Raw genomic sequence first — 16,101 nt, 5'->3', positions numbered from 1 at the left:
ATTGAAAAAATAACTCTTTGTATTTAACTCTGTCTTGTATCCATTTCCATGAGAGATGTATGACAGAACTTACATAGAATTCTGCTGTTGTGATTTTGTATGTTTTTATAGAGTCTTAACACATTCTTTTAGCAAAGAACACAGGTATATTAATGTCTCTTGTTTGGTATTTTTATGTATAAAAATAGATGGGAATGATTTTTCAGAGTAAATTGAAGCATGGGAATTTTTACCTATATAAGTCAAGAATGAGAGGCATAATTCATATAAATGATATGAAAGTAGTAATCCCATGTGGTTTGTTCTTCAGTGCTGATTCCTCTCAATACAAAACTCCCAATTTTGGGCCATTCAGATTTAGTAACTGCCTGCTTATATTTTACAAAAAAATCCTTTAAATTCATGTGATTTACACTCATTCATCATTTTTAGTAATGAAAAGAGGAAGACTATATTTAAAGCCATTTTAGTTGTTATGCTTAGTGATTCTAAAAGTATTTGCCATAGTCCACAGATATCAACAGGTGTGTGAACTTGGACAAGTTACGTAAACTTTAAATATATTTACTTACATGTAAAATGATTTAATGACTTCCTCACTGGGTGATAGCAAAGTCAAAATGGGATCCATTTAAAGCACTTAGCACAGTGCCTGGCATCTAGAAAGCTCTTAGGTAGCTTGTATGACTTACAGCATCACCTTTACATGGTATAGCATCACCTTTACATGGTATCTTCCAGGTCCAGGACTATGTTTCATTTTCCAGACTGCAACCAGTTTGGTTCTTTTTATACTGGGAAATTTCTGTTGTCACCAGAAAAGGACCTGTATTTCTACCACTCCCCACCTCATACAGATATCATTTGTCTCTTTACTGGGCATTTTTATTTGGCAACAGAAAGTAAATTTCATAACAACTGAAAGGCAGGAGAAGTCCTTACTTATTGAAATGAAATGGAGGATTTCTGGCAGGGACTACTAATTAGCTGCTCTGCTTAAGACTTGAGAGACTATTTTGATATGGTAGAAGGAATTATCTTCCTGATTTCAGGGCTGCTTTCTCTGGCTTCTTCCTTTTAGTTGCAGCAGAAGCAAGAGACAAGAGGAAGAGAGGGAAGAGCATTAACCTGGGCAGACTGCATTCAGGGTCCCAGTGTGGCTCTGCTCACTCAAGTAACATCACTTCTGTGGGTTCTAGTTTCCTGTTGTCTAATGACTCAAACTAATGTCAGTTACTGGCATCTAATTTGTTTGTTTCCTATTGCCCTGATATTTTGAAGGATTGAGGGGGATTATTCATGTTAACATGGTAACTAGAACACCTTTTATAATTACTGTAAACCTGGTACCCAGTAACCTCCTTCAGTACCTTGGTGAGTGCTGTGAAGTTTTGTGGGGAAAGAGATGTTTTTTTGGTGGATGATATATAAAGATTGCATATGAAATGTATATTCATTGACCCATCCATGTCCTAGTGGGCCTATACACTGTGGTATACTATATTTGTTGATATGCTCTTTTGAAAGTTGACCATAAACATTTCATAAGGACTTATAAAACACTGATACAGTTTAGTGTTTGAAGAAGATGTGAATTGTTTGTGAGAAAAAGCCTATGAAGAGAAGAAGCTACAGCGATCTTTTTTTTAAAATAAAAAGTCAACTCTCCTTATGGGATTGTCAATCATTTTTTATCATCAGTTAGAGAAAGACTATACCAAAAGGATCAGTAGCAACATATAATGGTGTTAAGTCAGATCTAAATGTGCTAATATGAAAAAATGTCCAAGAAATCCTTAGTGAAATAGAAAAAAATTATGGAATATACTACTACTTGGATCTTTTAAAAGAATACATAAATTTTATGATTTATAATTAGTTAACTACTAGGATTTTCATTATAAAATACAAAGTTGTAGTGAACATTTTATATACACATCCTTGTGCACTTGTACAAATATATATTTAGGTTAAACTCAGGAGTAGAATTGCAAAGTTCTGAGTGTATGTGTATTATTTATTTTGAGAAATAATCTTTAAAAAAATAAAAAACCAAAATTAAATTCATAATTTTGTATTGACAAGGATGGTGAATTGAGTCAAATTTATTTTTCCAGGTTACAAGCCTACTCATCCAACCAAGACTCCACTTTTAAAATATCCAGGTTCAGTAACTCTTTATCCTACTTATAGTTAAGAAATTTATAAAGTGATGGGTGTAAAATCATGTCTTATTTTAATTTGCATTTCTTTAATTATCAGTGAGGCTTAACTTTTTCTGTCTACATTTATTTATTCATGTTCTTTGTTCATTTTTCTATTAGGTTTCTAAAACTGTTTTTTTTTGTTGATTTGAACTTACTATAAATTAAAGCCCTTTTAATGTGAAGTGAACTTTTTTCCTAGGGTTGTTTTTTTTTTTTCTTCTCTTTTTTTTTTTTTTTTTTTGCTTTATTTTCACTAGTCAGTTTTCTTTTAGGATTTTATACTGTACTATTAGATATGAGTTGCTTTTTATAACTTTTTGTTACCTGAGTATATTTTTATACATGAATATATTTTTGTAAATTTTCAAACATTACAGAAGTATACAGAGTAAAAGATTTGTTCTCCCTCCTAGCCTATTACCTTAGTTAATCACTGTTAGTGTGTCTTTACTCTATTTCTGTACATCAAAATCCTTATATATGTAGCTATACATTTAATTCGGTGTTTATTTTCTTAAACAAAAATGGCATCATACTGTTCATATTTTTTTGAAACTAGCATTTTTCCACTTAATGTCTTATATTGAGATTGTATTTTTATTTATTCTCATCCTTTTAAATGATGACTTTAATATATGCCATCATATTTTATTTAACTATTCTCCTATTGGTGGTCATTTATATGTGCAAAACTTTTACATTAATAGGTAGCTGGATATATCGATCTTTTCCCTAATAGCTATGAGCGTTGTGTCTTTCTTATAAAAGCCTTAGGACTTCCTTAAGCTGAAATTATATAAACATTTAAACCATGCATCTTAATTGCATTCTTTGGATTTAAATCTTTGGTACATCTGAAATTCATTATGGTATGTGGAATGAGATTGGGTCCCTCTTCACTCCACTCACCCCCATCCAATGGCAAAGTAGCACCATTTGTTGAATAACTTGTCTTCTCTCCAAGTGTTTTGAGGTTCCACTTTTTATCATCCATTAAATCCATAGGTGTTTTAGTCTTCTATCTGTTCCCTTGAACTCTGTCCATATCTGTGCCAACACCAAGTTGTTGTTTTTCATTCTAGTACTATAATATGTTTTAATGTCTGGCAGAACGCTTACTGTAATTTTTCCAGATCAACATTTATTTAATTTTTCTTACCATTTCATCCAATTCAGTAGCATTATATACATTCACATTGTTGTGCAACCATCACTACTATCTATCTCTAAAACTTTTTCATCATCTCAAACTAAAACTTTATACCCATTAAGCAGTCATGCTCCTTTCTCAATCCTCCTCCCACATTCAATAACTTCTTTCTACTTTCTGTCTCTGAATTTAACTTACCTAGATACCTCATTTAAGTGGTACTTTACATGTATCTCTTTGTGTCTGGGTTATTTCACTTAGCATAATGTCTTCAAAGTTCATCCACCTTGTATCAGAACTTTATTCCTTTTTATGGCTGAAAATATTCCAGTGTTTGTATATACCACATTTTATTTATTCATTCATCTGTTGATAGATACTGGGTTGTTTTCACCTTTTGACATTCTAAACAATGCTTTTCAGAATATTGGCATTCAAGTATCTGTTTGAGTACCTCTTTTGAATTTTTTTGTGGGGTATATACCTTGGAGTGGAATTGTTGTGTTATATATTAATTCTTGTTTAATTTTTGGAGGAACATCCATACTGTCTTCCATTTTTAAAAAGTTTTTAAGTGGCTGCACCATTTTCATTCCCACAAGTGATGTACAAAGTTTCTAATTTCCCAAACTCTTTGCCAACACATGTTAATTTCTGTTTTTTATATAATAACCATCATAATCTATGTTAGTTAATAGGTGTGAAGTAGTATCTCATTGTGGCTTTTATTTCCCTAACGATTAGTGATATGGTGAGCAGCTTTTCATGTGCTTCTTGACCATTTGTATATCTTCTTTGGAGAAATGTCTATTCAAGTCCCTTGCCCATTTGTAAAATGGCTTTTTGTTGTTGTTATTGAGTTTTAGGAATTCGTAATATATTTTGGATATCAATCCCTTATCAGACGTATGATTTACAGATGTTTCTGCCCATTCTGTGAGTTGGTTTTTGCTATGTTGATAGTGTCCTTTGATACACAAAAGTTTTTAATTTTGATGTAGTCCAATATATCTATTTTTTTCTTTTGTTGCCTATGCTTTTGGTGTCACATCTAAGAAGTCATTGCCAGTTCAACATCATGAAATTTGTCCTCTATGTTTCCTTCTAAGAGTTTTATAGTTTTAAGTCTTTTGTTTTTGATACATTTTGAATTAATTTTTGTATATGGTGTAAGATAAGTGTCAAATTTCATTCTTTGCATGTGGATATCCAGTTTTCTAAAAATCGTTTGTTGAAAAGACTGCCCTTTCCCCATTGAATGCTCTTAGAACCCTTGTTAACAATCATTTGACCATATAAGCAAGGGTTTACTTCTGGGCCCTATATTCTATACCATTGGTCTGTATGTCTGTCTCTATGCCAGTACCATTCTGTTTTATTATTGTAGCTTTTTAGTAAGTTTTGAAATCAGAAAGTATGAGCCCTTTCAGCATTGCTCTTCTTTTTCAGGATTGTCTTGGCTGTTGCTAGTCCCTTGATATTCCATATAAATTATAGGTTGTATTTTTCTTTTTCTGCAAAATGCATTTTTAAGATGGTGATAGAGAGTGCATTTAATCTGTAAATTGTTTTGTGTAGTATTAACATCTTAACAATATTAAGTCTTCCTGTCCATGACCACAGGATGTCTTTCCATTTATTTATGTCTTCTTCACTTTCTTTCAGAAATTTTTATAGTCTTCAATGTATAAGCCTTTCATCTCCTTGGTTAAGTTTGAGTATTTTATTCTTTTTAATGCTATTGTAAATGGAATTGTTTGCTTAATTTCATTTTTGGATTGTTCATTGTTAGTGTATAGAGACACAACTGATTTTTGTGTGTTCATTTTCTATCCTTCAACTTTGCTGAATTTATGTATTAGTTCTAACAGTTGTGTATGTGTTTGTGTGTACGTGTGTGATCTTTATAGAGCTTTCTATGTAGAAAATCATGTCATCTATAAAGAGAGATCATTTTATTTCTTCTTTCCCATCTGGATATTTTTAACTTCTTTTTTACGTAATGATTCTGACCCAAACTTCCAATGTTACATTGAATTGAAGTGGCAAATGCAGGAATTCTGTGTTGTTCCTGATCTTAAGGGAAAAAAAATTTTAGTATTTCAACATTGAGTATGATGTTAGCCACGAGTATTTTATAAATGGCCTGTATAATGTTGAAGAGTCTTTCTACTCCACAGCAACTTCTAAATCATTTTTAAGCCTTCCTCTATCTTTTGAGTAGAATCATATTGAATTCAAGCCTATTTTTTTGGAATACACTAATGATAAATTTGCTTGCTATACCACAGAATTAGTCGCAAGGAATATCAGTGGACAGGAAGAAGAATGTTGATGGCATTGAATATAAATTTATAATATTTTATGATGCAACTTTTAATGAGAAACATTAATATAATTTATAAGGAAAATTAAATTATAATTATGAATTATAAAAAGGCACAAAACCAAAATCAATGAATTTATAGATCTTTAAGATTTAGTTAGTCTTCCTTTTTACCTATTTCCATTTTTTTCCTAGGATATCCCAATCCCAGTGACGAAATACTATCACTTGATGACTTTGAGGATTTAGGTATCATTTTGTTATTAATAACCCTGTACTATGAGACCTTAGAGTTCTACATGGAAATATGTTCCAATCATTTGTAGGTAGGGAAGAAACAATGTGTCACAAATAATTAGTAATAATTGACATTTATAGTTATTTTATTAGTGCAGGTACCATGACAAATGTAAGTGGTAGTATATATAGACACATGTAGATAATTTTCTCTAATCTAGTTAATTCTAACAGTACTAGTAACCTATACAAAATAACCTGGTGTGGTAGCTAAAGCACAAAACAATGAAAAATGAGGCTCCTGTTAAGAGTTTCACAAGGTGGATCCTGTACCTGGAATCTGTTTAAAAGGGTTCTGTGATCAAAATGACTTGGATGCAGTAGCAGTCATGCTAAAACTAGATTGATAAACATTTTTACTGTAGTTTTTAGACGATCTGATCAAAATTAAAATACAGCTGCTATCTAGGACCCATAGATGCTTAATATCTTCAAAACTGTTTTCATATTTTCTCAGATGCAGGAATCATTGCTCTGATTATTCTTACTGCAAGTAAGTATCTCAAACTTCGATACCACTTAAGTGAAAATGTAATATGAAGATGAGATGCACATTATTTTTTCAATGACTTTTCAGTTGCTGTAGTTTTTATAGGTTGAAATTGAGTAGAACAGTCTTAAAAAACCTGACCTTTTCTGTGATATACTACCTTGTGTTGGTGATTGTATATTCTTTTATATCCTACATGTCCACATAGTAACAAACCCTAAATAATACATATTTTTTCAAAATTATTAGTCATATGAGTCTATTTCCCAAATATGCTTTGGGTAATTTTCTAAATTAAGCAAAGGCTCTGACTTATTGTGGACTGTTTAAGTGATTCCAGGGAATTGGATTTAGATACTGAAGGGTCGAGATGGAATATAAATGTATATGGGCTCAAATAAAATAACATTTTCTAACCACAGAAATGTAACCAATGTTTATTTCTTCTGCTTGGTTTGGAATCTTGGTGATTAGTTTTCAGAGTCACATATCATTTGTTTCCTGTTTTCTTGTAGTTGTTGCTGTTGTAGTAGTTTGTACCTGCTTCTACAGATGTCTTCACAGTGAGAAGAAAGAGGAGAAGGATATGAAAGAGAAGGAAGAAAAGGATATGAAAGAGAAGGAGAAGAAAGAGAAGGAGGAAAAGGAGAAAAAGGAAAACGAGAAGAAGGAAAACGAGAAGAAGGAAAAGGAGAAGGAGAAGAAAGAGAAGGAGATGAAAGGGTAAATCAAAGCATGTTTCCTCTAACTTATTCTAAACTTTGTACTTTTGACATACTTTTGTGCATTTCTTTGTCCTCTATATTGCATGCTGTGTTTTTTTTTTTTTTTTTTTAAATTTATTTATTTATTTTTGGCTGTGTTGGGTCTTCGTTTCTGTGCGAGGGCTTTCTCTAGTTGCGGCAAGCGGGAGCCACTCTTCATCGCGGTGCGCGGCATGCTGTGTTTTTCTAAAATGTGCCTGCATGAGTGTGCTGTCTGAATTGCATTTCATTACTAAAAATGTTTTTAGCTGCTTTTTTTTTTTGAATGCAAACTAAGACCACTTGACTGTTACTGAAATGAATAGCCCAGTTTGCTTTTTTTTTTTTTTTAAAGAAATTCACGTTCTTTTATTTATTTATTTATGACTGTGTTGAGTCTTCGTTTCTGTGTGAGGGCTTTCTCTAGTTGCGGCAAGTGGGGACCACTCTTCATCGCGGTGCACGGGCCTCTCACCATCGCGGCCTCTCTTGTTGCGGAGCACAGGCTCCAGACGCGCAGGCTCAGTAATTGTGGCTCACGGGCCCAGTTGCTCCGTGGCATGTGGGATCTTCCCAGACCAGGGCTCGAACCCGTGTCCCCTGCATTGGCAGGCAGATTCTCAACCACTGCGCCACCAGGGAAGCCCTTTAGTTGCTTTTAATATCACTGCAACAGGAGAAATTTGTGCAGAATTTCATCAGCTATTATGACTGTAGGAAAAATTTCTGTGGGATTTGAGGTTTAAGTTCTGCAGCAAATCATGGACTGTTAGAGGGTTTTCCCTACCCTAGGTGTACCCTACTTCCTAGATTGGACTGGTGGCCAAGATGAAATTTTAAGTGGTTCACTGGAGACTTTGACATTTATATTCACTGGAATTTTTATGATGAAAATCTCCATTTATCTGTCCAACTTAGGTCACTGTAAGAAGCTATGTAGTTAAAATTTGATTTCTTTTCACTTAGAGTTGTTATTTATATAACTGGGGAATTAAAAGCAGCATTATTTGATTTCCCATTTATGTTCTCTTAATTTACTAAGTGGCAGTAAAACTGATGGAGTTAAACTTCAAGTTACTAAAAGGGGTAGGATTTATAAGGCATCTCATTAGTTTTGTCTTTCTCTTTATCTGTAAAAATAAAAAAATCAGTGGGGGTGCTTAGAATAAAAAAAGTGTACAGAGGATATTCAAGATGACAAAGGATTAAGACATGGAGATCACCTTCCTCCCCACAAATAAATCAAAAATACATCTACATGTGAAACAACTCCTACAGAACACCTACTGAACACTGGCAGAAGACCTCAGACTCCCCAAAAGGCAAGAAACTCCCCACATACCTGGGTAGGGCAAAAGAAAAAAGAAAAAACAGAGACAAAAGAATAGGGATGGGACCTGTACTTCTGGGAGGAGCTGTGAAGGAGGAAAAGTTTCCACAAAGTAGGAAGCCCCTTCACTGGCAGAGATGGGGGTTAGGTGAGGGGGAAGCTTCAGAGCCATGAAGGAGAGTGCAGCAACAGGGGTACATAGGGCAAAGCGGAGAGATTCCTGCACAGAGGATCAGTGCCGACCAGCACTCACCAGCCTGAGAGGCTTGTCTGCTCATCTACTGGGGCGGGTGGGGGCTGGGAGTGGAGGCTCAGGCTTTGGAGTTCAGAATCCAGGAAGAGGACTGGGGTTGGCTGCGTGAACACAGCCTGAAGGAGGCTAGTGCACCACAGCTAAACAGGAGGGAGTCCGGGAAAAAGTCTGGAACTGCCTAAGAGTCAAGAGACCATTGTTTCAGGGTGCACGAGGAGAGGAAATTCAGAAAACCGCCTAAACAAGCTTCAGAGACAGGTGCGAACCGCGGCTATCACTACAGACACCAGAGATGGGCATGAAATGCTAAGGCTGCTGCTGCAGCCACCAAGAAGCCTGTGCACAAGCACAGGTCACTATCCACACCTCCCCTCCCAGGAGCCTGTGCAGCCCGCCACTGCCAGGGTCCCGTGATCCAGGGACAGTTTCCCCAGAAGAACACACGGCATGTCTCAGGCTGTTGCAACGTCACACTGGCCTCTGCCGCCACTGGCTTGCCCGCATTCTGTACCCATCACTCCCCCCGGCCTGAGTGAGTCAGAGCCCCCAATCAGCCGCTCCTTTAACCTCCTCCTGTCTGGGCAAAGAACAGATGCCAGAGGGCGACCTACATGCAGAGATGGGGCCAAATCCAAAGGTGAACCCCAGGAGCTGTGCGAACAAAGAAGAGAAAGGGAAATTTCTCCGTGCAGATTAAATCTCCCCAATCAACTTGATGTACCCTCCATCTGTGGAATACCTGAACAGACAACAAATCATCCCAAAATTGAGGCAGTGGATTTTGGGAGCAAGTGTGGACTTGGGGTTTGCTGTATGCGACTGACTACTTTCTGATTTTTATGTTTATCTTAGTATAGTATTCAGCGCTTGTTATCATTGGTGGATTTGTTTATTGCTTTGATTGCTCTCTTCTTTTTTCTTTCATTACTTTTAAATTTTTTAATTTTCATTATTTTTTAATTTTAATAACTTTATTTTCTTTCATTTTATTACTGTTTTTTCTTTCGTTCTATTTTTTTCTCCCTTTTCTTCTGAGCTGTGTGGCTGACAGGGTCTTGGTGCTTCGGCCGGGTGTCAGGCCTGAGCTTCTGAGGTGGGAGAGCCAAGTTCAGGACATCAGACCACCAGCGACCTCCCAGCCCCAAGTAATATCAATCGGCGAGGACTCTCCCTGAGATCTCTGTCTCAAGACTAAGACCCTGCTCCACTCAACGACCAGCAAGTTCCAGTGCTGGATACCCCATGCCAAACAATTAGCAAGACGGGAACACAACCCCACCCATTAGTAGAGAGGCTGCCTAAAATCATAATAAATTCACAGACACCCCAGAACACACCACCGGACATGGTTCTGCCCACCAGAAAGAAAAGATCATGGCTCATCCACCAAAACACAGGCACCAGTCCCCTCCACGAGGAAGCCTACACAACCCACTGAACCAAACTTACCCACTGGGGGCAGACACCAAAAACAATGGGAACTACGAACCTGCAGCCTGAGAAAAGGAGACCCCAAACACAGAAACTTAAGCAAATGAGGAGACAGAGAAATATGCAGAAGGTGAAGGAGCAAAGTAAAAACGCACCAGACCAAACAAATGAAGAAGAAATAGGCAGTCTACCTGAAAAAGAATTCAGAGTAATGATAGTAAAGATGATCCAAAATCTTGGAAATAAAATGGGGAAAATACAAGAAACATTTAACAAGGACCTAAAAATACTAAAGAGCAAACAAACAGTGATGAACAACACAAGAAATGAAATTTAAAATTCTCTAGAAGGAAACAATAGCAGAATAACAGAGGCAGAAGAACGGATAAGTGACCTGGAAGATAAAAGAGTGGAAATAACTACTGCAGAGCAGAATAAAGAAAAAAAAATGAGAAGAATTGAGGACAGTGTCAGAGACCTCTGGGACAACATTAAATGCACCAACGTTCAAATTATGGGAGTCCCAGAAGAAGAAGAGAAAAAGAAAGGGACTGAGAAAATATTTGAAGAGATTATAGTTGAAAATTTCCCTCTTGTGGGAAAGGTAACAGTCAATCAAGCCCAGGAAGCCCAGAGAGTGCCATACAGGATACTCAAAGGAGAAACATGACAAGACACATATAAATCAAACTATCAAAAAGTAAATACAAAGAAAAAATATTAAAAGCAGCAAAGGAAAAGTAACAAATAACATACAAAGGAATCCCCATAAGGTTAACAGCTGATCTTTCAGCAGAAACTCTGCAAGCCAGAAGGAAGTGGCAGGATATATTTAAAGTAATTAAAGGGAAAAACCTACAACCAAGATAACTCTACCCAGCAAGGATCTCATTAAGATTTGACAGAGAAATTAAAACTTTACAGACAAGCAAAAGCTAAAAGAATTCAGCACCACCAAACCAGCTTTACAAGAAATGCTAAAGGAAATTCTCTGGGCAGGAAATACAAGAGAAGGAAAAGACCTACAAAAACAAGCCCAAAGCAATTAAGGAAATGGTAATAGGAACATATATATTGATAATTACCTTAAATATAAATGGGTTAAATGCTCCAACTAAAAGACACAGGCTCACTGAATGGTTACAAAAACAAAACCCATATATATGCTGTCTACAAGAGACCCACTTCAGACCTAGGGACACATACAGACTGAAAGTGAGGGGATGGAAAAAGATTTTCAGTGCAAATGGAAATCAAAGAAAGCCGGAGTAGCAATTCTCATATCAGACAAAATAGACTTTAAAATAAAGAGTATTACAAGGGACAAAGAAGGACACTACATAATGATCAAGGGATCAATCCAAGAAGAAGAAATAACAATTGTAAATATTTATGCACCCAACATAGGAGCACCTCAATACATAAGGCAAATACTAACAGCCATAAAAGGGGAAATCGACAGCAACACAATCATAGTAGGGGACTGTAACACCCCACTTTCACCATTGGACAGATCATCCAATATGAAAATAAATAAGGAAACACAAGCTTTAAAGGACACATTAAACAAGATGCACTTAATTGATATTTATAGGACATTCATTCCCAAAACAACAGAATACACTTTCTTCTCAAGTGCTCATGGAACATTCTCCAGGATAGATCATATCTTGGGTCACAAATCAAGCCTTGATAAGTATAAGAAAATTGAAATCGTATCAAGTATCTTTTCCGACCACAATGCTATGAGACTAGATATCAATTTCAGGAAAAAACTGTAAACAATACAAACACATGGAGGCTAAACAATACACTACTAAATAACCAAGAGATAACTGAAGAAATCAAAGAGGAAATCAAAAAATACCTAGAAACAAATGATAATGCAAACACGATGACCCAAAACCTATAGGATGCAGCAAAAGCAGTTCTAAGAGGGAAGCTTATAACAACACAACCCTACCTCAAGAAACAAGAAACATCTCAAATAAACAACCTAACCTTACATCTAAAGCAATTATAGAAAAAGAACAAAAAACCACAAAGTTAGCAGAAGGAAAGAAATCATAAAGATCCGATCAGAAATAAATGAAAAAGAAATGAAAGAAACGATAGCAAAGATCAATAAAACTGAAAGCTGGTTCTTTGGGAAGATAAGCAAAATGGATAAACCATTAGCCAGGTTCATCAAGAAAAAAAGGGAGAAGACTCAAATCAACAGAATTAGAAATGAAAAAGGAGAAGTACCCACTGACACTGCAGAAATACAAAGTATCATGAGAGATTACTACAAGCAACTATATGCCAATAAAATGGACAACCTGGAAGAAATGAAAAAATTGTTAGAAAAGCACAACTTCCGAGACTGAAACAGGAAGAAATAGAAAATATAAACACACCAATCACAAGCACTGATATTGAAACTGTGATTAAAATCTTCCAACAAACAAAAGACCAGGACCAGGTGGCTTCACAGGTGAATTCTATCAAACATTTAGAGAAGAGCCAAACTCTATCCTTCTCAAACTCCTCCAAAATATAGTAGAGGGAGGAACACTCCCAAACTCATTCTGCAAGGCCACCATCACCCTGACACCAAAACCAGACAAAGATGTGAAAAAGAAAGAAAACTACAGGCCAATATCACTGATGAACATAGATGCAAAAATCCTCAACAAAATACTAGCAAACAGAATACAACAGTACATTAAAAGGGTCATACACCATGATCAAGTGGGGTGTATTGCAGGAATGCAAGGATTCTTCAAAATATGCAAATCAATCAATGTGATACATCATATTAACAAATTGATGGATAAAAACCATATGATCATCTCAATAGATGCAGAAAAAGCTTCCGACAAAATTCAACACCCAGGGGCTTCCCTGGTGGCGCAGTGGTTGAGAATCTGCCTGCTAATGCAGGGGACACGGGTTCGAACCCTGGTCTGGGAAGATCCCACATGCCACGGAGCAACTGGGCCCATGAGCCACAAACTACTGAGCCTGCGCGTCTGGAGCTTGTGCTCCACAACAAGAGAGGCCACGACGGTGAGAGGCCCACGCACCGCGATGAAGAGTGGCCCCCGCTCGCCGCAACTAGAGAAAGCCCTCGCACAGAAACGAAGACTCAACACAGTCAAAAATAAATAAATTAATTAATTAATGAAAATTTAAAAAAAATTCAACACCCATTTGTGATAAAATCCCTCCAGAAAGCAGACCTAGAGGGAACTTACCGCAACATATAAAAGGCCATATATGACAAGCCCACATCCAACATTGTTCTCAATGGTGAAAAACTGAAACCATTTCCACTAAGATCAGGAATAAGGCAAGATTGCCTATTCTCACCACTATTATTCAACATACTTTTGGAATTTTTAGCCACAGCAATCAGAGAAGAAAAAGAAATAACAGGAATCCAAATCGGAAAAGAAGAAGTAAAACTGTAACTGCAGATGAGATGATACTATACATAGAGAATTCTAGATGCCACCAGGATACTACCAGAGCTAATCAATGAATTTGGTAAAGTAGCATGATACAAAATTCATGCCAAGAAATCTCTTGCATTCCTATACACTAATGATGAAAAGTCTGAAAGAGAATTTAAGGAAACACTCCCATTTACCACTGCAACAAAAAGAATAAAATACCTAGGAATAAACCTACCTAGGGAGACAAAACACCTGTATGCAGAAATTTATAAGACACTGATGAAAGAAATTAAAGGTGATACAAACAGATGGAGAGATATACCATGTTCTTGGATTGGAAGAATCAACATTGTGAAGGTGACTCTACTACCCAAAGCAATCTACAGATTCAATGCAATCCCTATCAAACTACCAATGGCATTTTTCACAGGGCTAAAACAGAAAATTTCGCAATTTGTATGGAAACACAAAAGACCCTGAATAGCCAAAGCAATCTTGAAAATGAAAACGGAGCTGGAGGAATCAGGCTCTCTGACTTCAGACTATACTACAAAGCTACAGTAATCCAGACAGTATGGTACTGGCACAAAAACAGAAATATAGATCAATGGAACAGGATAGATAGCCCTGAGATAAACCCATGCACATATGGTCACCTTATCTTTGATAAAGGAGGCAAGAGTATATGATGGAGAAAAGACAGCCTCTTCAATAAGTGGTGCTGGGATAATTGGACCCCTACATGTAAAAGAATGAAAAATAAACCCAAAACAGATTAAAGACCTAAATATAAGGCCAGACACTCTAAAACTCTTATAGGAAAACATAGGCAGAACACTCTATGACATAAATCACAACAAGATCCCTTTTGACCTACCTCCTAGAGAAATGGAAATAAGAACTAAAATAAACAAATGGGACCTAATTAAACTTAAAAGCTTTTTCACAGCAAAGGAAACCATAAACAAGACAAAAAGACAACCTCGGAATGGGAGAAAATATTTGCAAATTAAGCAACTGACAAAGGATTAATCTCCAGAATATACAAGCAGCTCATGCAGCTCAATATCAAAAAAACAAGCAACCCAATACAAAAAGGGGCAGAAGACCTAAATAGACATTTCTCCAAAGAAGATATACAGATTGCCTACAAACACATGAAAGAATGCTCAACATCACTAATCATTAGAGAAATGCAAATCAAAACTACAATGAGGTATTTCCTCACACCAGTCAGAATGGCCATCATCAAAAAATCTACAAACAATACATGCTGGAGAGGGTGTGGAGAAAAGGGAACCCTCTTGTACACTTGGTGGGAATGTAAATTGTTACAGCCACTATGGAGAACAATATGGAGGTTCCTTAAAAAACTAAAAATAGAACTACCATATGACCCAGCAATCCCACTACTGGCCATATACCCTGAGAAAATCATAACTCAAAAAGAATCATGTACCACAATGTTCCTTGCAGCTCTATTTACAATAGCGAGAACATGGAAGCAACCTAAGTGCCCATGTACAGATGAATGGATAAAGAAGATGTGGCACATATATACAATGGAATATTACTCAGCCATAAAAAGAAACAAAATTGAGTTATTTGTAGTGAGGTGGATGGAGCTGGAGTCTCTCATACAGAGTGAATTAAGTCAGAAAGAGAAAAGCAAATACCGTATGCTAACACATTTATATGGAATCTAAAAAAAAAAAAAAAAAAGGTTCTGAAGGACCTAGGGGCAGGACAGGAATAAAGACGCAGATGTAGATAATGGACTTGAGGACATGGTGAGGGGGAAGGGTAAGCTGCGACTAAGTGAGAGAGTGACATTGACATATATACACTACCAAATGTAAAATAGATAGCTAGTGGGAAGCAGCCACATAGCACAGGGAGATCAGCTCGGTGCTTTGTGACCATCTAGAGGGGTGGGATAGGGTGTGTGGGAGGGAGATGCAAGAAGGAGGGGATATGTGGATATATGTATACATATAGCTGATTCACTGTTATACAGCAGAAACTAACAATACATTGTAAAGCAATTATACTCCAATAAAGATGTTTTTTTAAAAAGTGTATAAATTCACATTGTCTTCAGAAAATAGAGGTTTTAAACATAAAAATTTAAATTTTAAGGGTATAATTTACAATTTTATGAAAGATTTAGAATAAATCATGGCCAATAAACCTGATTAACATAGACACAAATAATCCTCAACAAAACACTAACAAACTGCATTCAGCAATACATTAAATGGACCATACATCATGATCAAGTGGAATTTATCCCAGTTATGCAAGGATGGTTCAACATCTGCAAAATAATCAATGTGATATACCACATTAACAAAATGTAGGATAAAAGTTGTATGATCATCTCAATAGATGTGGTAAAAGCATTTGACCAAATTCAGCATCCATTTATAATAAA

The 16,101-nt window shown here is 36.1% G+C and overlaps 1 protein-coding gene across 1 annotated transcript in view; it reads left to right on the top strand.

The window, feature by feature from the left end:
- Positions 1-16,101, top strand: part of LOC132353344 (membrane cofactor protein-like) — a 54,413-nt gene that overhangs the window by 20,758 nt on the left and 17,554 nt on the right. Inside the window, exons 7-10 of the mRNA XM_059904483.1 lie at positions 2,118-2,165; positions 5,879-5,932; positions 6,438-6,473; positions 6,986-7,193. Of these exons, the coding sequence (XP_059760466.1) occupies positions 2,118-2,165; positions 5,879-5,932; positions 6,438-6,473; positions 6,986-7,193 (346 nt within the window). The remainder of the gene's footprint in view (positions 1-2,117; positions 2,166-5,878; positions 5,933-6,437; positions 6,474-6,985; positions 7,194-16,101) is intronic.

This window comes from Balaenoptera ricei, chromosome 1 (genome assembly GCF_028023285.1).
Source record: "Balaenoptera ricei isolate mBalRic1 chromosome 1, mBalRic1.hap2, whole genome shotgun sequence".
NCBI lineage: Eukaryota > Metazoa > Chordata > Mammalia > Artiodactyla > Balaenopteridae > Balaenoptera > Balaenoptera ricei.
This window is presented reverse-complemented; position numbering and strand designations above follow the sequence as displayed.